Source organism: Camponotus floridanus, unplaced genomic scaffold (assembly GCF_003227725.1).
Source record: "Camponotus floridanus strain SB8 unplaced genomic scaffold, Cflo_v7.5 scaffold6, whole genome shotgun sequence".
Taxonomy (NCBI): Eukaryota; Metazoa; Arthropoda; class Insecta; order Hymenoptera; family Formicidae; genus Camponotus; species Camponotus floridanus.
The window spans coordinates 3,753,477-3,775,850 of NW_020229769.1; the positions used below are offsets into that span (position 1 = coordinate 3,753,477).

General features: G+C 32.4%; 3 protein-coding genes across 7 annotated transcripts in view; 2 read left to right on the plus strand and 1 right to left on the minus strand.

Moving 5' to 3' along the window:
* Positions 1 to 9,853, plus strand: part of LOC105247786 (protein outspread) — a 175,182-nt gene extending 165,329 nt beyond the window's left edge. For 2 of the 5 annotated variants that reach the window (XM_011252157.3, XM_011252156.3), the window contains exons 8-17: positions 271 to 411; positions 481 to 642; positions 955 to 1,127; positions 1,339 to 2,294; positions 2,433 to 2,589; positions 2,660 to 5,503; positions 5,583 to 5,874; positions 6,312 to 6,738; positions 8,261 to 8,416; positions 8,647 to 9,853. In XM_011252157.3, coding sequence (XP_011250459.1) covers positions 271 to 411; positions 481 to 642; positions 955 to 1,127; positions 1,339 to 2,294; positions 2,433 to 2,589; positions 2,660 to 5,503; positions 5,583 to 5,874; positions 6,312 to 6,738; positions 8,261 to 8,416; positions 8,647 to 8,795 — 5,457 coding nt within the window. In that variant the 3' untranslated portion in view covers positions 8,796 to 9,853. The remainder of the gene's footprint in view (positions 1 to 270; positions 412 to 480; positions 643 to 954; positions 1,128 to 1,338; positions 2,295 to 2,432; positions 2,590 to 2,659; positions 5,504 to 5,582; positions 5,875 to 6,311; positions 6,739 to 8,260; positions 8,417 to 8,646) is intronic. The other 3 variants (XM_025413073.1, XM_011252160.3, XM_011252161.3) reach the window with 3 other exon arrangements.
* A 1,969-nt stretch (positions 9,854 to 11,822) lies between these two features.
* LOC112639364 lies at positions 11,823 to 16,725 on the plus strand. The gene is made up of 14 exons (XM_025413074.1): positions 11,823 to 11,900; positions 12,200 to 12,351; positions 12,475 to 12,648; positions 12,906 to 13,205; positions 13,296 to 13,404; positions 13,522 to 13,685; positions 14,131 to 14,370; positions 14,451 to 14,556; positions 14,615 to 14,875; positions 15,085 to 15,250; positions 15,424 to 15,621; positions 15,746 to 15,888; positions 15,976 to 16,191; positions 16,346 to 16,725. The coding sequence occupies exons 1-14, from the start codon at positions 11,823 to 11,825 to the stop codon at positions 16,706 to 16,708; spliced, it is 2,670 nt and encodes an 889-aa protein (XP_025268859.1). The 3' UTR covers positions 16,709 to 16,725.
* Positions 16,726 to 17,117: 392 nt separating this feature from the next.
* Positions 17,118 to 19,844, minus strand: LOC105247784. The gene is made up of 3 exons (XM_011252155.3): positions 19,684 to 19,844; positions 18,015 to 18,167; positions 17,118 to 17,834 (listed from the first exon to the last, which is right to left on the minus strand). Exons 1-3 carry the CDS (start codon positions 19,807 to 19,809, stop codon positions 17,754 to 17,756), a joined length of 360 nt encoding a protein of 119 aa, XP_011250457.1. The 5' UTR covers positions 19,810 to 19,844; the 3' UTR covers positions 17,118 to 17,753.
* Between the last annotated feature and the right edge of the window lie 2,530 nt (positions 19,845 to 22,374).

Below are 22,374 nucleotides of genomic sequence, written 5' to 3' on the forward strand. Positions count from 1 at the left end.
TCGTTATACATCTTTTATTTTAACAGCCAATTAATCATTGCATTATTTACAATATATTTATTTTCGGTTTTATAAGAATGCTTTATTTGATTTGCACTTTTTAATCTAACATCTTAAAAATGTTAATTAAAATAATAATAAATAATATTAATATAATAATAATTAAAATTTGATAAGAATAAAAACGCGACATTTCTATGGATAATCATTAACAATTGTACTAGTTTAAAATAAAAATATGATAATTGTGTTATGTTATGCGTTTCATAGATCAGAGGTGATCCCGATGGTTGCGGCCTAGATATTTCTGGCATCAGATACTCTCCCACTTTCGAGCTGAGAGTTGATCTGCCGGCAGAGGACTTGTTGAACATCAAAAAGGGTTGGCTGATGAAGCAGGGATTGAATAAGGTGTGTCTCGTGTCTTCGCGAACGTAATCTCTCCTGTGCATTTCTTAAGAAATTTATTCTTCTGTCTAGGAATGGAACAAGCACTGGTTTGTTCTAAGAGGCTGCGGACTAATGTATTATAGAGATCCCTGTGCAGAAGACAAAGGCATCATGGATGGTGTTATAGACCTCAACACTGTCACCGCGGTTACACCTTTACAGGTCGCGCGAAATTATGGATTTCAAACTGTCGTGAGTAATCATATTATAATTAAAATACAATAATCGTGTTTGCGAAAATATCAACATTTTCCAAAAATAACCGTGCTTGTAATCTGCTTTACAATATTATATAATTTTATATTAAATTATTTATATTATTATATATATTATTATAATCTAATGTACTAACTTTCTTTTTGAAAAATTGAGAAAATTAATCTCAAAACAGAAAGAATATTTTGAAATTAAATTTATATAATCTTTTTTTTAAATTAAAAAATTAATTAAACGTGTTCTTTACTCAAAATAAAATTACATATTTATTGCTTTGGTTTTCGATAGGCTTGGGATGATAGGGGCAATACAGTGTTATCAGCAGTGACTGCCGGTATCAGGTCCAGTTGGATGTCGGCTATCAAAAGAGCGGCCAATCTACCTGATCCTGATAGTAACATGGATTCTCTTACCGTTTGTTCAGATACTCAGCAAGAAACAAATCCGCAATCGCCTACTACGTGAGTACTATTACAGAATTTTTTAATATCTAACTTATATAGCAATATCAATCGAATGAAATGCCTTAGATCAATAAAATTAAAAATTAAAAATATTAAAAATAGAATCACATTTTAGGGTATGATTATAAAATAAAGGTCTTCTATTAACAATTTTTTTTTAAATAACACTCATATACATACAATATATTGTATCTGTCTTATATTGTAGATCCATCGTGGATCGTGAAAGAGACTCTGTCGTTCCTTCGACATCCATCACGCCTAGATCGGTTCTGTTTTCATCTGACGAGGAATATAGAACTGCTTCCGAGGGTGGACGAAGAGAATCTGGAGATTGGTCGGAGATGCCAGTATCGCCACCACTCATGAGGAACGGCGATTGGCCTATTGCGCTCAAAGGTTCTAGTTGGTCGGATTCGGCAAACCATGAATGGTCGGAACTGCCACCATCGCCACCGTTAACGAGAACCGCGTTATCCAGGGTGAAAGCTCGATCTAGGTCGAGTTCTAGATCGAGAGTCTACAAGAGAAGTCGAAGTTCGCCTCCAAGTTCGCGGAGAAGCACTCTAGATAGTGTGAGGTCGGAAGATTTAATGATGGCTTGTTGCGAACTTGGCGAAGATGAGGAACAAAATAATGGTCACTTGCAGAGTAACAGTTGCCTTTCAAGTGCTAACGACAGTCCTTTGATTGTCGAGCTTCTGGAGAATCAGGTATCGCTTCTGCGTGATCAGCTGGATCAGAATCAGTCCCATCCGAATACGTTACTAGTCATTGTCGAACGTCAAGAAAATGAAATCGAGAGTTTGAAGTCGCAATTAAACGCGGCGCGAACAGATATCGCAAACGCAGAAAAAGAACTATCTAGACTAAGACAGCAAAAGGCCGAGGCGTCCATTAGAGAGAAACAAGTAGAAGAACTGTTGAATACGATACAGAGGACCGAGCAGCAAAGAAATAAGGATTTGGACGACTTGGAAAAGATGAAAAAAATGTATAATAGGGACAAGGAAGTTTTAGAATGCAAACTATTGGAGACAGAAGCTATCTTGAGGGAGACGACAGAGAGATGCGAAATGCTTACGAACGAATTGACATCGAGTCATAGAACTGTCGAGCATTTGCAGGCCGAAATAACATCTCTCAGCGATAGATTATCTCAAGGTAAATATATATTTACAAGATTCACAATGAATCTACAATATATTTACTTTTTTTAAAATAAATTTAATTTCATTTACTTCAAGAATTTAAATAATTATTGATTGATACATTATTTTATAAATATTTATTACTCTCTAGGTATTGAAGAAAATGAACGGCTTTACAATAGAGTAAGGGAAATGGAAGAAAAAAATGGATTTTCCGTTTCGAGAGAACGTGGGAGAAGCTTTGACTCGCTTAGCGATTTAACCAATATCGAGTTGGATTTAGATTTGACTGCATTGGATAAAGAAAGGTAAATACATGTAGTAAAATAGTAATGTATTATAATTAACCATATTTATGATTATATATTTTTGTGATAGGGTTATGGAAGAGTATGACGAGTTACGAAGCCGTTTTGAGAAGGCTGTCATGGAAATTCGAGCTATGAGAAAAGAGCTGCGAGAAGCTCACGCTACGCAGGATGATTTGGAATTAGAAATCTTTGCTCATAAACAAGATGCAATTAGCGTCAGTGAGAGCAATCAGGCGCAGATTCAGCTAATGGCAGCGAGAATTCAGGATCTGACTAACAAGTTAGCCGCTAGTGAAAAGCAAGTTAGAACATTAAGGCAGAAGCTGACAAAAGCTGAAAGTAGAGACAAGAGAAGATCGCTCTCTCTCAAAGGAAGAGAATCTTTCCAGATTTCTCAGGAGGTAGAGGATAAATTATTGGATCTAGAAAATAAGATCTGTGCTATAGAGAAGGGTAAGAGTATCAGCGCTCCCGTTTCGGTAAGCAATAGCTCGAAGGAATCGAGTCCTAATCTGAAAAAGGAAAAGAAACGAGAAAGCAAGAATTTGGATCGTACTAAACTGCGAAGAAAATCTTTAGATAGCGCGACAAGCTCTGAACCAATGAAAGTATTGATTAGATTGAGTACTTTAGAAACAAAAATAGCAAACGTCGCTGAGACTATGGTCAGCGATGCGGAAAAAGATTCCAGTGAATGCAGCGAGGTCAGCGGATCTTCCGAGATATCTTTGGAGGTGCTGGCAAGGTTGAAGAAACTGGAGAGAGTAGTATCGAAATCAAAGCGACGATTAGAAAAATGTCTCGGTTCAACACAAGCGGAAGATAAAGCCGAGAAATGTTTACGCGATGTGAATGAAATATTGGACTCGTGCTTAGAATGTAAGAAGAACCAAGCTAGCGCTCAAGTCATCGAGTCAGTAGGAGTAGTGGTATCTAGGCTAGAAATTATACTTAAGGATAAACTGAGCGAACTCACGAAGAGACGGCAGTCGCTGGCGCAGGAAGGTCGATTGGACGAGAGAGAAAAAATGAAACTCTTTGCCGAGAGAATAGCATTCGAGTCCGTCATCCTGCGACAGATAAAGTGCGCGTTGAGTCGCACAACAGATAAAAGCGCCGTTCTGAGTGAATTGGTCGAAACTAGTCAGCTTGCCTCAAGCTTAAAGCGTAAGATTCAAGGAACTAAGCCCAAAACGTACCAAAATACGAATTATATTCAGTATCTTACTAAGGTGTTAGCTAATAAGTTAGTATTGGTAGGACATGTTTCTACATTGACGGAAACATCGAAGGAGATTAATGCGGCTCGTAGCGAAAGTTTGAATTTTTTACTGCAGAAGCAGCGGGAAATCAACGAGATTATGCGAAAATACAAAGACACAAAGCTACAACAACTTGCGGAAGTTCTTGCTATTGAAACGTTGAGTCTGTCTGAACAAGAGGATCTCGCGGGCAAACAAATTAGCGGGTCAAATAAAAAATTGCTCGAGGATAGACGTATTCGCGAAGCATGGGCTTTAGCGCAAGAGACGGTGAGTAAGGAGCTTGTGCAAGCCGAAGTATCTCATGTTATTATGCGTTACGGTCAATTGTACGAGCAAAATATTACTTCGATCACAGATACTTGTCTTAGCTTTGACAGCACGGACAATATCAGATTAGAATCGTGGGTAGACGCGGCGCAAGCGCGACTGCGTCAAGAAATGGAAGTTTCTATCCACGAGTTATCGGAAGCTTATGAAGAATGTTTACGTACGTTGAAGAAGAACAAGTTGACGGTGATTGATTCTAAACATGAATCCCGTCAACTGCTAACAGACTACGCTGACGTGATTGCGCACAAAGCTTTAATAGACTCCAGAATCGCCCTTCTCCAGGAAACTACGCGGCAATCAATCACGACATTACCTGGAGAGACTTTCGTATCTAGTCTTATTCGAAATGAAGAGGTCATTTCCTGTTTAACGAATGACGAAGGATGCGACTTCCAAAGTAATCCGATCCTTGATGCGGAGTATAGTTACCTTTATCAGCGATTGACTAAGGAATGTGAGGAAAAAATATCCGGGAAAAAAGAGTCGAAGGATCAGCTCAAGAATATCAGTCAGTCGTTGTTTTATTTGGAAGAGGATCTAGCCGAACTCAGCAAATGCGTAAGAGACAAAGCGGGAGTGAATATTGACAATATTGTTTGGCCCAGATCGGCAAGCAACACCACGGATTGGTCTAGCGTTTGCGAGAAGTGCTTGCATTTACGGGAACAAATAAGGAAGCTGGGTGATTACATAAATAACATGTCGTGTCAGACATGTAATCAACTGCAGGAAACTCTTCAAAAAATAACTACTGAGCACAATAAAGAACTGGAGATGCTCAAGCGCAATCAGGAAAAAGATTTAATGGATATCAAGGGCGAATTAGATAGTCAACGACAATCTTTGACGACCCAATATGAACATGAGGCAGCTAGTTTACGCGAGAGAGCCAGAAAACTGGAGCATCGTCTCAATGCGATGGATTCGGAACATTCGGCTCATGTAAACGAATTAAGAGCCGCCTATCAACGATCGATAAGCGCCGAATTGGACACCGACGCCGAGACGCGAAAGCGGTACAAGGAGGAGATCAAGCAATTACGGGCGTTATGCGAGAAGGGTTTATTAGCTATGGAGAATTCGCATAGACGTATCATCGCCGAGATGGAGGAAAAGCATCGACAAGAGTTGGAGAGTCTGAGAATCGAGAAAGAACAAGCTCTCTCCGAAGAGACGCAAGCGACTCTGGCTGCATTGGACGCCATGAGAAAAGCGCACGAACACGAAGTGCAAAAGGAAATCGCCAAATTCAAGCAGGAATTTATCAAGCAAGTGCAAGCGCGTGAAGATATCGGAGTGCTACACAAGGAACACGAGTATGGAAAAATATCAATTCAACGCTAATCACTGCAAATAAATTTATGGTAAAGATAATTTATTGTTTATTTTTTACAGGGAAGAAATGGAAGAGATAAAACAAGAAATTCTTTCCTTGTCGGCCAAGTATTCGTCAAAGTGCGTGGAATCTGCCGCATTGGAGGAGAAAGTGGGCAATCTATCCAAACAACTCGCCCAGGCCCAACAACACATTATGCAACTGGATGCGAGAAATAAACAATTAAGAGCACATCTAGTACTGGAGACAAATGACAGCGGTATCAATGATACCATACAAATTCTGAGAGGTAGGGACAAGGAGATCACTGAACCGAGGGAAGAGATACATCGATTGCAACAACAATTTAAGGTACGACGGTTCCGTGGCTAGAAAAAGTTTATCATTTAGGAAAAGTATATGTGATTAACACACTTATGTATACTACTTAATTGATTAACTCTTTGCTGCAATTACATATTATGGTGTTTTGCCTGACGAGCTTGTCGCGCTTTGACGAAATTTTTGTATCAGTATCTTAATCGATCAAATAAAATCCCTGCGCTTCTCATTAATCTTACCCCTGATTGTTTCTATTTGTTCGAATTTATTTAGTTTGCACATAATATCAGATCGTGTTTGATAAATATCCGATTTGAATCCGACTATCATAAATACCATAACTGATGTAATTGTAATTCAGTAAGATACAATTTAAGCGATTTGACTTAGTATTTAACCACATTCCCCCTCCCCCCACGCTCACCCATTAGCCGCATTGACGCATATTTTCGATATTTCACTAACAGCATGGGGACACCCCTCGTGAATCGTCCGGCGTGCCATCGAAAGCCGCTCTATCGCTAGATTACTCGCCCGCCTACTCGCCGCAACGCCTCAGAGATAGTCAAAGTGGCGATGAACAGAAATTAATGAGCGAACGAAATCTAAAAGGGGCGAACACCTTATCCAACGTGTTACAAAAACGATCCGTGTCGATGGATCGGCCTCAGAGTGCATTCTCATACAAACTCGAGCGCGTAAAGTCGGTTTCGTTGCCGTATTCGAGTAGTTTGATAACCAGGCCGGCGAGTAGTGCCAGCGTTTCCGGCTCACATTTTGATGGAAAAGAGCCGGTGAGCTTAGAGCAAAAGGGTCAGGAACGTAACGTTCGTCTGGGTTCGCCATTATGGGACAGCTTGAGACCGAGGAGCGGCCTGCCTCATCAATATCAAGGTACAGGAGAGAGATGAATACTAACAAGAGAAAGAGAGAGAAGGAAAGAGGGCGAAATCTGCGGTGATGGAATGCGTTATCGGTCGAGTGGGAAATATGGCTTTTGTAAAATATTATATATTGATGGAATCGTAATGTTATTGTCGATGATGTCATTATTATTTTATAACGCATTTTACACAGCACTCGATTCGGAGATTTTTACTTGAAACAATTTTCAGTATATAACTAAAAAAGCCACATTATTTTTTGATATAATAACAAAATAGAGCGCAAGAATCAAACAAGGCTTTTTCCACGTTCGATTGTTACTAGCTTGCGGAGGCAAAATATGAGATTAACATGTGCTTTATGCAAATTAACCGCGCTTTTAAGATATTAACATAATTAGGATCTTATTAACTGACGTAAAGACTGCGAATATATCTCCTCCTTAGTAACATAAATATATAGCTGTGCAATATTTATCAAAAAATGCGATAATTGTTAATTTGTAACTTAGATTGTTAATTTGAGAGCTTATTCGTATATGGCATGTATTTATATATAAATTTAAGTCCTTTTATTGCGACAATATTGTTATTTATTATACTAATTTCTTTGAGAGAAAGATAGACAAAATTAGCGATTAATTAACCTTAATTCGTCATTTATAATTTATACTGACGTCAAAAATGTGCCTATACTAATTAACTGGTATGAATTGTATACGATTATGCTATGCTTATCTAACACTAGTTATTTGCTAACACAAACTATGTCTATGTGCAATAATCTGCGATATAAACTTGTCTTACCATGGTAACGCTATATGCTATAAATGTCTACTTTATTATATAGAAATAATAATTAGCTATGTATCGTATATATAACATGCTAAAGATATACAGGTGTTGTGCAAGTTATATGTGATGTGAAAATTGTCATGTTTGCATATCATAATTTTTACGAAGTTCAACGATCTTAATAATTAAAATATGTAATTAATTGCTACTTTCAATTACAAATTTAATTATTAACGCATCTTCAACTAAAAATATTATGATGTACATTGGTCTAATTATAACATAATTATTTGAATGATGAAGTTAAACAGCGAATTTAATTAATAATTTGAAATTTTTTTATAATCTTAACATTCGGGAAGAAAAATATATATACATATATTTTTTTCAAAATAATATATATATATATATATATATATATATATATATTTGGGAAAACGCAGACATCTAAATTAAGTTCAAAAAAAGATCTAGTAAATCTGAAGAAGGTATTAGTAAGAATTATAATAAATCCTTTACACACGGTTCCAGAAATAATCAAAAATATTAGACACAAAAGTATTACACGATATATTTTGTAGCGATTGAGAACTCGCAGTTTTAATGCTTCTCACTATATTTTCGTAACAATATGATACTCGATATTGTCTATGCGAAAGACACGGATACATACAACGACGATATACGACAATATACATAAACTGTAACAATATCTCGACAATTATTTGGAATGCAAGGTGGCACAACAACAGAGATGCGAGTCGGCAGTGGCTCCTGGCAGGAGAGTAAACAGAATGAAAAGCAACAACACCAACCGGAGACATACACCCTCCGTGCCGACGCTCGTAACACATCCCGCCTCACCCCGGAACCCGCAGCTCTCTCCGTTGCAGGTCCGTTTTGCGTTCTTTGTTGCTTTGTTACCCTAATCGTATCGTTTTGTTCGCTCTTTGCTTTTGCGTTTATCGCATCTTTACATTTTGTACGAATCGCATTTTGTCTGCTAGTTCGTATGCGACACTTATTAATTTTTGTGTTTACATACGCTTTATATCCTTGAAAGATCATTATAATTATGAATAATATATAGCGCAAATCATTGTCATATATGTATATGTTATAGAGTTGATGAGGTCTCCAGCAATGAGGTGGTCCAGCAGAAGTTGTCGCAGTCTGCCTCCGACACCCACACCGAGTTACCATCATCCACTTCACCCTCCTCTACCCGCCGTAGGCATGGTTGCCGAGAGAAAGAAGCGTTTCGAGCTTTAATTCTGATTTCTTCGTTTTTTGTATACTTTGAAAGTAACAAAATTAGAAACGATTGACTTTTCCCGAATATTGCACATACAGAAATAATCAAAATGATTATTCTTGATATATCTAGAGGAAACAAAATTGAAGCAAACCGAACAATAAAATATATTGCCACTATTTATAATATTAAAAAAGAAGAAAATTTTGTGCAGTATGCACTTTTTGGCTTTGAAATTGCAAGAGTGAGTATTTTGATATCACTCCATTCATGGACCAATAAAAATAATATCTTTAAAATCGTTCCACACGAAAGACCATTTGGACAATACCATATCTATGATCCACGAAGCGTGTGAATCGTAGTTCCACCACTGCCATAGAATCATGTAAAGCTCAAAAGATTTTTGATGGACCAAAGTCGAAATGCCGGTCGTGCTCGTCGTGTTAATATTGAGCATGTTTATCAGGTAAACATGATTCAATAGCCGAAACGAGTTCCGATTATTAGGAGAGGGTAGATTCTATTCCCCCTCTTTCCCTTTCACAATATGAAAAGGCGTAATGTTGAGAGTTCATCACGGACCTATCGATCGCGATAGGTCGTTTTTGACAGAATTTTTCCCGAGAAAAAATTTTGCTAAACGTGTTTACTCACGCCGCGCCGTTTTGCGAGCGGCTGTTCTTTGATATGCATTTAGATTTTGATAAAGGATTTTTTTTACCGTAGGTTGCGAGTAGTCCTTTTGCTACGATTGACTTTTCACGAATATCGACTTTAAAATGCATATTTTGGGGCATTATTTATCGCAAAACGCTTTACGCGCGAAACTTTCCGCATATATACCCTTTGGTGCTAAAAATAAACGTATGAATTACGAGAAAAAAACGTGTATTACGAATCATGTATACAATCATTATAATAGCCTATTATAATATAGCGTAGAAAATCATCACGTAAAACTGTGTAAGATTAAGAGTAAATTTATCAGGTTCTCTCGATTTTCGTGAAATTTGCAAAATTGATCAAGCACTTTATAATATAACGTCAAATTAATCCTACTTTGCACTTATTATTAAAGAAGATTAAATGTTAAGAGTATTAATATTTAAATGTTTAAATATTGCATATTATTACATTCTCGTAATTCTGAAAGTAATTTGTTGAATATGTTTGCTAAGTTAAACAAAAATATTCGATTTTATACTGGTTAAATTTGACTCTATTTATGTACGCCTGTTTCCAAAAGAAATCCCGTTGAATTTGTTATCTTTTGAGACGTAAATAGTTTATGTTATACAATTCTGATTATTAAGGAAAAGATATTTTTCAAATACATCTCAGTTGAAACAATATAAAAGAAAGGGGAAAGATTTTTTGTTTGTTATTCGAGAACACACACACACAAAGAGATCGTTTCTTGTTTCTCACTCTTGTTATGTATAGATTTTGCACATAATACGGCGTTATGGCATTGCACTGTGTATTATCGCATTTTCTCATTATGTAAATGTTTTCAGATTGTAATCATTTGATGTTAATATTGTATAGTTTATGATGTTTTATTATGGATTAAGAAAATATAAATAGAAAATAATTCCTCTCTTCCCCTCTTCCCTATATTATATATATATATATATATATATATATATATATATATATATGAATTGTTTATATATATATATATTATTATTGTATTCTATTATATTATATATTATTGCGATTCGTTCCAGTGATTCGCTTGATATTAAGATGAATATTAAAAACTTCGATTTTCTCTTATGTAGAGTAATTACTCAGGATTGTTTAACATTTATAATATATTATGCTATTGTATTTGTATGATAATTTATAACACGTTTGAAATAAAACACAATAACCATGAACATTCATTAGACAATGTGAATTATTTTATTTCTTAAATTCTATATCTACAAACATCAATTAAATATATTGATTTGATATTTTGCTTCTTTTGATTTAAAAATTCACATTATATTGAATTTGATCTTCTTTCACTAGAAAATTTCTAAGAAAGTACCTATAAAAATTAGTATAAGATTTTAGATTTTGATAAGCTTTGTCATATTGTTATAATTCTTATATTTTTTTAAATATGTCTAAATTTTAAAAAAATATACTTTAAAAAGCGATGCATTTAAAATCTTTGTAGATTTTGTACACAATTTATAATATATATAGATTATTACATATAATATATTAATAATCGATAAATTTCTTTGTGATACATCAATAACTTTACAATACATGTATACATGTCTTTATTATCAACTACATAAAATATAGAATAAATATGAGAAGCGAAAATTTTCATGTATCTATGTGTAATTCTTATTAATGATATTTATTTTTACATTATCTAATTCACTCTCATAGAAAAGAATATGCTTATATGATGGATGGATTGCTATCTTGTCAGAAATTTGCTGCTCAGATGATATTATTATAGCATCAAAAATATTGATTTTATATATTATATTTTTATATATCGAAAGAAAAGTAATTCATAATCGTTTTCAATTAATTTTAGTGATGAGAAACATTTCTTTGTATCGCTTTTATATTGCTAAATATTTATTAGTTAGAAATGTTTTTAGAAATGTTTTATTTAGATAGTGTAAGAACAGACAGAAATCTCTCTAAAAATACATTTGTCTCTAATTCTGGTCCTGATTTTCTGTAGGATAGTACAGATTCATTCTAGTATATTATAAAGCTCATTGAGCCAGACAACTCATTCATTCATATACAAGCTGAATAATAAAAATCGTTGGTTTCGGTATAATTCTATAATTTATGCAATTTATGCATAAGTATAAATATGAAATATATAAAATATATAATAATATATAAACATTATGTCTGTAAATTAAAAATTTAAATTTACATGTCTAGGGATATACGTGATGAATATTCGAATACAATAAAAATTGATGCAACTTCATTGCATTCTTGGCATCTAGCTCATCTCACTTGCAATTATCTATTTCGTCACTTGTATAACGAATAATTAATTAAATATAATGGAATCATTGTTTAACTTACACACCCTATTGCCGCAAATGAAGACCAAGTTAATGTCGGGAACGAAAAGTGCACAGGTATTGTAATAATATTCATCTTTATATTGTAAATTAACTTGATTCTCATGTTTCACATTTACGTCGAACGCTATTTTTATATCAATCAGATTGCATGAAGATAAGTACGTAATTAAAATAATTAAAATAAATATATAATTAAAAATAAATAAAGAGAAATATGTATGTATGCAAAATCATCACACAAAACAAATAGGACAGATTTGTATAATATACAAAGGCAAACAATTTTGATCTTATTTGTAATTATCATAATTTTGCAATTATAATTTTATTATTCTTTGCTGCCATGGAAATAGATATGGGTTGCGGAGCAAATGTTAAAGTACTTGCAAGAAACAATCGAATCAAAGAAAGAAACCCTTATAAAGGAATTCGTTAAATGTGATATAATCTCTACCATGTGTGATACAATGCAAACGATTTATTCTTCAGATGAAAATTTCATAAAGTATGTATACATCTGTTTTTTATATTATAATCTCAATGTTTATTTGTGTGTTAAATTTATTTTCTTACATCGTCATTTAAATTACAAATAAAAAATGTTTATGGTGATTCTTTTTGTATGCAGAATCCTTCTCGAGTGTCTTGATATTATGAGTGTTTATAAAGAGTTCTACAAAAATCATACGGCCATGAGTGCTATAACATCAATGTTAAGAATTAGTTACTGTGTGTACACACCACTTAAAGACACGATATTGCTTGAGCAGATTGTGCAAGGCGTCTGTAATATTCTTGTTAGGTATATTTTTCGTTACAAAATGTATAAACATACATAAAGCAAAACTTATTACATATATATTCTATATACGAGTATATTTGATTATTTATTTATTATTTACATTGCATACAATTATATCTATATTATATATGCAAACATCAATAATATGATTAATTATTACGTAATCTTTACCCCAACAATAGCAACATCACGCGTAATTGACGTTACGCATAGCATTGTATATTTAGGAAGCCATTAATTATATTCAACTTTTATAGATCATTAAAATTAGCTATAGATTTCGACACTGTCTGTGTTCCACAACAGATTATATTTTTCATAAAGCACCTGGATATTCAAAATTCGCGCAATGATAAAATGAAATTTATAATTATCGCGATATTAAGTGTTGTTCTGCAACAAGTAATTATCGATGAAATCGACGATGTAGAAGTAATGATTGACGTCTCTTGCGAAGCATTAAAATCAATGATAGAAATTGTCAAGTACGGCGACGATGATAACACGATCTTAGGCGGTACTGTTTTATTATGCAGTACTTGTGCCGGTGGTTCTCGGTAAAGAAAAGATATTCATATAAAGTTATTTTTTTCTTAACATTAATATTCAGTCTATTTTATACTACTAATAAACTCTTTGCTTGGTAGGCTTTGTTTTGAACAAAAAAATCAAAAGTCTGATATTGCCCAAAAGAAGAAGAATTTGTTAATTTGCATTTATGATACTATAATGAATATAATTATACCATATGTCAAAGTACGTATATATTAAAAGTGATGCTTTCTATTGATACATATATTAGAAATGAATTATATGAGTATTATTATTTTGAATTGTATTACTTGATTTATACTATTATATTTTTTTCGGCAGGATACAGACTTGTCTCGCGTAGATTCAAACGAGTTTCACAAGAACTTCATCTTCTGTTTAAACAATCTGTATCAATTAGAAAAGTGTCATCATGATAATCTGTCGAATCATTTGGTTGCTAATGGTTATCTGAAATACTTCTTGCTTTTGACTCTTGAGTTTCCGTAAGTTGCGTCGGTTTTTAATGTTGCATGATTGATAAGACTAAAAATTTATAAAGAAACGCAATTGTGTACATGAGCATAAATTAAATGCAATTATTATAAATATATTTAATTTAAAAAATATTTGAAATTAATTTGATGTTTTTATTTTTTTATAAATTATATTTTATTTTTTTATAAATTATATTTTCTCTTGTGCATCGCATTATTGAAAATTTTCTAAGTGAAAAATATACATAAAGAAAGTTATTTTATTTTTGCATTTTTATATAACGTTTTAATACAAAATTTTGTACTTATCAAATTCTGCAATAGAAGAGATACAATGTAATACTATGAGATCTGTTGTATGTGTTGTATATTATTGTGAAAATTGAATTTTATGTGTGTATATATATGAATTATTGTGCAATAAATATGCAGGAAGCAATGTTCTACATTATAGGAAAAATTTGCAAAGAAACATTTGCGTATTACTATCGCAGATCTTGAGTATTCTTAGTAAAAAAGGATTTTCAATCAAAGACAAGAATGAGTTTGCATATAGTTTACGCAAAGATTTTCTTGACTTAATATCGAAAGATTTGACGAAAGAGCAATGGAACGATGCTGTAGCATCGTATCGTAGAAATGATGGAACAGCTTTGCTGATTTTATTATATTACCATTTTCTAGGCACTGGAAAGTACGAGACTTTATTTTATATATTATAAATTGTTATTTATACTTTACTCACGAATATTATACATTCCATATTGCTTTTAGAAACGATATGATATCTTTGGAATCATTAATTGCCAGAATCATGCATTTTTCAATAGTTAAGCATGTCTCAATTTTGGTTTTAAAACCTTTATGGTTCCTATTTGCTGTAAGTATATTTATCTTTTGCATCATTCGCTAAATATTAATCGCGCTCGAATTTGCAGGTGACAGCTATGTCTCACCAGACCCTTAATTCGATATGTAATTATGAAAATGCAGTTATTAAATTAGCAAATATCCTGCAAAAATTAGAGATCAGCAAGTTTTATACCCATCACATCGATCTTTTACATTATTGTCTTAAATGCCCAAACATTTCGCAGAGTTTATTGAGTGAAGTTTTAAATTTATGGTTGATAGAATCTGATGGTGATATCATGCCATTATTATCAATCAATTGTGACATAGTGGTTCGCCATTTATTGGTGAGCACAAGATTTATTTCCTACAATATCAGAGAGAACAGGAAATTAATATCCTCGATTATATATATTGCTTTTTTGATTATATATTAATATAAAATGAACAATTTGAAGCATTATGTTTTAGTTAAATCATATGTTTTTACTGGTTTTATTAAAAGACCTTTTTTTATATATATAAGAGATTTTCAATCTTCAATGTTTGCGAATAGGTTGTGATACGAAATGGTTATCCCAAACATGTTGTTAATGTAGCTATGAAAGGACTCCGTCATCTAATTCAAATTGATAAAAAAGACAAACATATTGTAGAACAAATTGCGGAAACTGTGTGGCATGTGCTACCCAACATACTTTCATCATATCATTCAGATACTGGTTTGTCAAAACAATTCCATAAACTTCTCAATACATAAATATTAGATTTTAAAAAAGATATATTTCAAGGCAATATTGAACTTAAAAATATATTTATTTTGTTATTTGAAGAGAATCAATATTATGACTGTTTTAGATATCGCAATTAATATTTTATCAATTTATATTTGCAGTTGCACATATAGAGGCAGCTTTGGAATTAGCCAATATTACTCAACCATACATAATACCGATTGATGTTATAATGCGCAGCGCTTATAATATTGTTGATATTATATTAAAGAAGAATACAAATTCAAAATTTATGACTTTAGTTATAACGCAAGCACATGTTTTGCTGGTTTCCGCTATATCACACAAGTCATTTAAAGGTAAAAATAAATATTTGTAAAAATAAATAATTATTAATAATAACAGCAATAAAAACATATAAATATATATATTTACCACGAAAATATATTTCAAAATAATATTTGTTCAAAAATTCGATTGCAGTGCTTCAAATATATATACAAGAAGCGATGTTATTAAAAGAATTGTACGATTATGGATTTTCAGAAGAAAGATCGGAATTGTCCATGATTACTATAAAATTGCTCACGTTTATTATTCATTGCCAAGAAAAATCATCGATAGAGGTATACATAATAATTATCTAAATTACATATGTAAACAAAATATCTAAACAAAATTCTTTAATACTTTCAAATATATTTATTTATCAGTGCGAACAGCCACTCAAGATTCACATAAAAAGTTTAGTTGATCTCCTATCATATGCGAGAAAATCGTCAAATTATATAATATATGAAATGCTATTTATATGCGAACTTTTAAAACAAAATATTGATAAAGCGGCTATTGTTTTGCAAAAAATTTCTGATAATGATATAAATATGGTTATTTATCTCTACGAACTTTTCCATATCATTCATGCAATGGTCAGTATATTTAAAATTATAAAAAGAAATACTCGAAAATATCCTTTATTGTATTACATTATAATTTTTCTATAATAAAGTGTATTAATGATTATTAAAATTAGATAGGAAACAACGAGAGTTTATATCATAATTAATTATTATCTTTTTATAGAAACATGAGCCACAACGAAACACGACATATCAAAGTTTAGTGGTTTTATTACATTTTTGTAAAACTAAAGTAACCACTAATAAACCGCTACTACCTCATATTTGTAACGTAATGAGTAATTATAATCTCATTCTTAATGTCACAAGGATGCAATATGCATCGTGTCAGTTTGTCGAATTCGTTACTACATGGCTTCATTATCGCAAAGCAACTTGCAACGATGTATTGTGGAATTCTAGATCGCTGTGTAAAACACCTTTTGATCATGTTTTGGATCATCTTAAGGAATATTCTGTGATGTTATATAACAAAGGATTCAAAGATGCTCATCAGAGTCTTCAATGTGTAGTAAGAGGGTTTTAAAACTTCTAAAATAAACTACATATTATAAGAATTATCAATATTTTGTCACTTTTATATATTTTTTGTTCTTACATTTTATATTTTTGTCTTAGCTGTCACAGTTCCAATGAATAATATACAATTATATCACAGTACAATTAATTCATAAGGAAGAAGTTATAAAGAGTTTATACATATTTTATAAGAGATTTTGTGAATTTCCTATCTTAAAGTAATTACATTTTATTTTATTAAAGATTTTATAACTATATCCTATATTTTGAGAGAATAATGTCAAATATAGAATAAAATTAAAAGTTTCATATTTTTCGAATTAAGAATAGAAGGTTCTATATTTTAAGAATTTCTGTATTTTAATAATATAACATGTAATAGTATATATGTAGAATATATGTAGAATATACAAGATTTTAAAATATGCAATTTTCTTTATACTCCCTTATACAAAATTGCATTATCGTGTATAAGAATCGAGTATACATTATTTCAAGAATAGAAGTAACATATATAAAGATAGTAACTGGAATCGTGCTATATTGGTGCAGCCAACAGTTTGTTCAATTATATTGTGCAATATCGTTATCATCTTTACGATAACGTCATAAGTAACACGTATGTATAAAAAGTAGAAAAAGATTGTACTTGAATAATAATCTAATTCTTCGATGTACATTTCTCTCCTTCTTCTGGTGCAAAACTTCATGTTATACATGTTTGCTATTTTCGATGCATGATATGCATTTAAATCCATTTCATGTGCTTTTCCAAATATCCAAGCATGCACATCATGCAGGAATCATGTTATCGATTTAATCCTTTCGAGATAGCAAGTTCTAAACAAGAGAGAAGCATTACTGTTACACAACTATAATATAATCGCCGCACAGAAGACGCGTTGCTCTCTCTTTCTCTTTTTCTTTGTTGCACGATATATAATTAATTCCGGAGGGATTAAACGGTATATCGACAGTTCTCCGCGTTAATCGTTCATTTTCAGATTAAAAGTTTTTTTCTACTTGCGTCTCTTTTCATGAGTTTCTTCTTCTTACTTTCGCGGTCGACCGTTTCGCTGCATGAAACAACCTTTGAAGGAATTTAATCTCACGTCAATCTCACCTTCCTCCAACTGAAAATTATTTATCGTTCGTATATTACGTCGCATATTATGTAGTCTGCGTATAGTGAAGGAAATAGTACATCGGATAGAATAGTATATCGGATATGTACTAATAGATATATACGACGCATAGCGATATATAGCAACCGAACGCAATTAATGGAATTGGTATTCCGCGTATATACGTACTTGATCGAATAAATAAATCTCCTTGTAACAAGACGGCGACACGCATTCCCGGATGCATCGTGTTTTCGCAACATCACCGCTCCTATGCTGCGATTGCATTTTGCAGGCTCCGCTCTCCTCGCAAGTCTGCTCAAATTGTCTAAAGAGAAGCTCCTACGGCAGTATATATTTATCAATCATAAATACAATACATCGGTTTGATATTATTTCTTCAATATTAATTTTGTCGTTTATTTAATGACAATAAACTGGATGCGTTTTCAAATATTTCACTTTATTTTTGCTACATATGAATTATTAATTATTTTGTCATAAAACATCTCTAAACAGTTGTCGCAATCAAATATGTCCCGGGATATGAATATTTATTGTAATAATAATCTGGAGAAAATTATTCTGTTACAATTTATATGCGGTATTAATAAAACAAACGCTTGCAGATATTCTGCCCGGGATAAAGTGGAATGCAACAATTGATTCGCGCATGTCGAAAGATTAACCCCAATTAAAATCAATGTGACTTCCTGCACGATATATACACGCCTCTAATTTTCGTCGCAAATAGCTCTGTAGTCTGTCTTTCACCGCGTAAATATAAGCATTATCGCGATAGATCTTTGAAAGAATATTTGTCGAGCATCATTTCGGGAAGCTGTACGTAGTTTTCTCTTATCTTGTTTAATGCCGGAAAATACGTATATGTTCTATGTTTCTGATAAACTTCACATCTAAAACTTCGGATGAAAGATCATCATCCGTAAAATCCCTGATGATACTTTAATACGATTTTCGTTTTTTTTTTTATTGAGAACGTCGCGGGAATATCGCAAACATGAATTATTTTTAATTTTTAAAGGTAACATCCCCTCTGTACTTCTCTACGACGCATAATCGCGTTATATATACTTCTTCGTACTTCTCTGATCACAAAGAAACTCACCATCGCGACTTGTTACGATCTAAATTTAATTTTCACGATCTACTTTTCGCCGAACAAGTTCGATGAAAGAGAATTCTTTCTTATCGCTACACGAATCGCAATGAATTTGAATCAAAACTTTCGAACACAAATATTCGCACGTTATTTTCGAGCAGTTCGTGTACACTTTGACCTTTAGTCGAATATTCTTGAATTAATGGCAAATCGATCGCGGTTCCTTTATTAAATTGTTATCTCAATTTGATCCTATTTTCTTGATTATAAGCGACAATCATTTCTGATACAAGTATAGTCTTAATAATGATTCCGAACTTTTTCACTAATATTTTTTTTCTTCTCAAACAAAAAATATTTTTTAATCATTTTTAATTTTTTAATAACTTATTATTTTTTTATAAATTTCGATTTTTTTCATCAAACCGTACGGATCTTTGATTTACGCAAACATTAAAATAAAGATATTTTATAATTAGTGTTTATACATATAAGAATGACTTGAGATTTATATATATATATATATATATATATATATATATATATATATATATATATATATATATATATACACGCCGTTTAAAAGTCGGAGTCGGATTAGCGTCAACGTTGCCGTCCCCGCTGTCGTAAAAGCGCCACCCCCTCGAATGAGGGTTGCTCGCCATAACCTGTACCAGCGTTCAAGCACGTACCACTCGTCAAAGATAAATCCGACGAATTGTATGACCGACTTACATTCTTGGTGGTTTCCTTGTATTGATACTCGGGAAATGTGAAGGTCTTGGCGAGGGATCCTGGTCCTTCCTGGAGGTGGCCGATGACGAGGATCAAGCTGAGCACGAACGCCACCCCTAGTGCCATGTTGAGCGGAGCCAGTGACCGATCAATAGATGGGGATGGCGCTCCGTCTGCTTCCTCCACCATGTTTCTACTGGTGGAAAATAGGAAACTTTTAGGCTTAATGAATTATGATCGTTGACTTGTTGTCAATATTTCTTTATCAAACCGTGTAATTTTCAAATGCGCAAGTAAATTCAAGTTAACGTTGAACATGCTTTATTTTTATCCGCACATTATTACTCTTATAGTGGATTATTCAATTTTTTATTTTCTTTTTAATTCTAACACGACTTTGCATTTGTATCACAAAAAGTAATTAAATTTCCTTATACATAATTCGAATTATGTAAAATTATTTCAATATTTACTATATTTAATCATGCTGAAACTTAATTTCAACGATATTGACAAAATATAAATATATATATATATATATATATATATATATATATAAGAATTTGCAGTCATTAAAATCCATGACTCATTTTTATTTAAATAATATTATCCTATTTTACAAAATTGTATGTAATATTAAGCTTTATATTTTAATATCTGCATACATCTATTATTAAATAGATATATTCAGTATATAAAATAATGATCTTTTTACATAAGCTGTGAAATGATATTAGATATTATTATTTAAAAATTCAATCGACTCTTAATATATTGAAATAATTTTATCTAATTTTCATATACAATTATTCAATCGTAAAGTTATGATTTCCTCTTTCATCGTCTTCTTTCTTTAAATAGTCATTTATTTATATAATCATTTGAATATATTTAAATATTAATAATAAAATCAAATTTTGTCGTGTTTGTAGTGACGCTATAAGAATAATTAAGAAAACCACGAAAAATTGAAAAAAAAACGCAAAGAACGCCGACGAGTGAAACTTTCTTCGTAATTTAGAATTTCATAAAATTCTCTCCAGAAAACTTTTCTTAAGAAGAACAGCTAGAAAACAAGAGCCTCTAATGCAAGTAGCGCGACCGAAATTCGCGAGGATTAATGGCTGTAATATCTTACTTTTCGAGAGAAAGGAAATAACGCGTGAATCTTAATCCTCTGAATTATTAATCTGCTGGATCTTCGCTTGCTTAAAAATTTCATTCCTCCTGCTTTAATTAAAGTACTGAGCTTCTTTTATTTATATTACATATTCGGGAAGAGAGATAACTCAGGTAACTCAGATCTTTGTTCGCCTTTGTGTATGACTCTAAATCAGACAATGAAAATTTATATTTGAATAAAAATGTTATGCACATAATTACTATGTATGATACAGACTTACAAAATTGTATGCCAATTATGTATTTTCCTACACTTTCATTTATGTTAAAAATACGTTCATTCTTAGCTCTTTAAATATTACTGAATGTTATATATTCATTTATATAATACAAGTATACGTGCAATGTCTTTAATGCAAGATACATTACGTCTCATAAAGTCTTTTTGTGAAATTGTAACATCATAATTCTATAGTCTAAATAATATTTGATTCTTCAACTATTTCTTTCTCTTTTTCTAACATAGATCATTATTCATTCTTTAATCTAACGATACTTTTAAGCGGTAGACTTTTAAATGCTAATATGTTTATATTTTAACAAGCGTTAACAATTCTTGTTTTATGAAACGCATGTCGACTTACGCGTTTATAACAGTGACTCTCACAAACTTTGCACCTTCGACGCCACTGTGACAGTGACATGCGTGAATTCACCGATAACTCCATATAGTCGACGCAGCTGCGATATTTGCATAAAACGTATCGAGGCACATGCACCAGAGCGCACTAGCATTTATCGTTTCGGTGTGTATGCGAGCGGCAGACGAGACACGAGGAACGTTTTTGCCGAGTTAGGCGTTGCGCACCACCAATCCCGAATTCCGCGCGCGGCTTTCGTGCCATTAATTCGAGATTTCGGCGGCGATTAGCAGCAGTTCCGACCCGCCCGATATGTTTCTCTTCTGTCCCTCGCGTGATGCAACATTCTGCCGGTCGCGCAGACAACCCCCTGTGCAACAACGCGAAGAAGTATCGCATTCACATATAAATAAACTCGTTCTTCGTTCCAAGTATAAAATTCGTCCAGTTGCTCCTGTAGTTCTGCAATTCTATCCATATTACATATAATTATCATCTGTAACTTATTAATTCTTCTTGATAATTCAAGTCAATTTTGTAACGAGATACAACTGAATCGATCAATGTTGACGAAAACGATTTCACAAATTTTCAAACTCTAAAAATTTTTCTAGGAAAAATTTTCTAATAAAATATATAATCTTTAAAAATTCTTTAAATATTTTCATCCCGTTAACAATAACCGATTCAATTGTGATATAATTGTGATAAAATTGAAAATTGAAATACACTCCTCTCATCAATTTTCTAAAATTACGTCACCGGAGTGCTGTAATATACAATTAACCGAATGGGTTTCTAAATATAATGTGAAATATATTTAGATGAAATAATGGAGAGAAAAGCAGAACTAATTTGGAACATATAAACCATTTCATCTCTGATATAAAAGTTATCCAATTTGGGAGAAATGAAAATTCCCGTTTAG

Excerpts from the sequence above, each read along its gene's own strand:
- LOC112639364 (XM_025413074.1), top strand. The coding sequence starts at position 11,823 with ATGGAATCATTGTTTAACTTACACACCCTATTGCCGCAAATGAAGACC. Across the intron at positions 12,649-12,905 it reads GTCTGTAATATTCTTGTTAG|ATCATTAAAATTAGCTATAG; the intron begins GTATATTTTTCG and ends CAACTTTTATAG. Across the intron at positions 14,876-15,084 it reads TAGTGGTTCGCCATTTATTG|GTTGTGATACGAAATGGTTA; the intron begins GTGAGCACAAGA and ends GTTTGCGAATAG.
- LOC105247784 (XM_011252155.3), bottom strand. The coding sequence starts at position 19,809 with ATGGCACTAGGGGTGGCGTTCGTGCTCAGCTTGATCCTCGTCATCGGC. Across the intron at positions 18,168-19,683 it reads ACAAGGAAACCACCAAGAAT|GAGCTTCTCTTTAGACAATT; the intron begins GTAAGTCGGTCA and ends ATACTGCCGTAG. Across the intron at positions 17,835-18,014 it reads AGATTTATTTATTCGATCAA|TTGGAGGAAGGTGAGATTGA; the intron begins GTACGTATATAC and ends AATAATTTTCAG.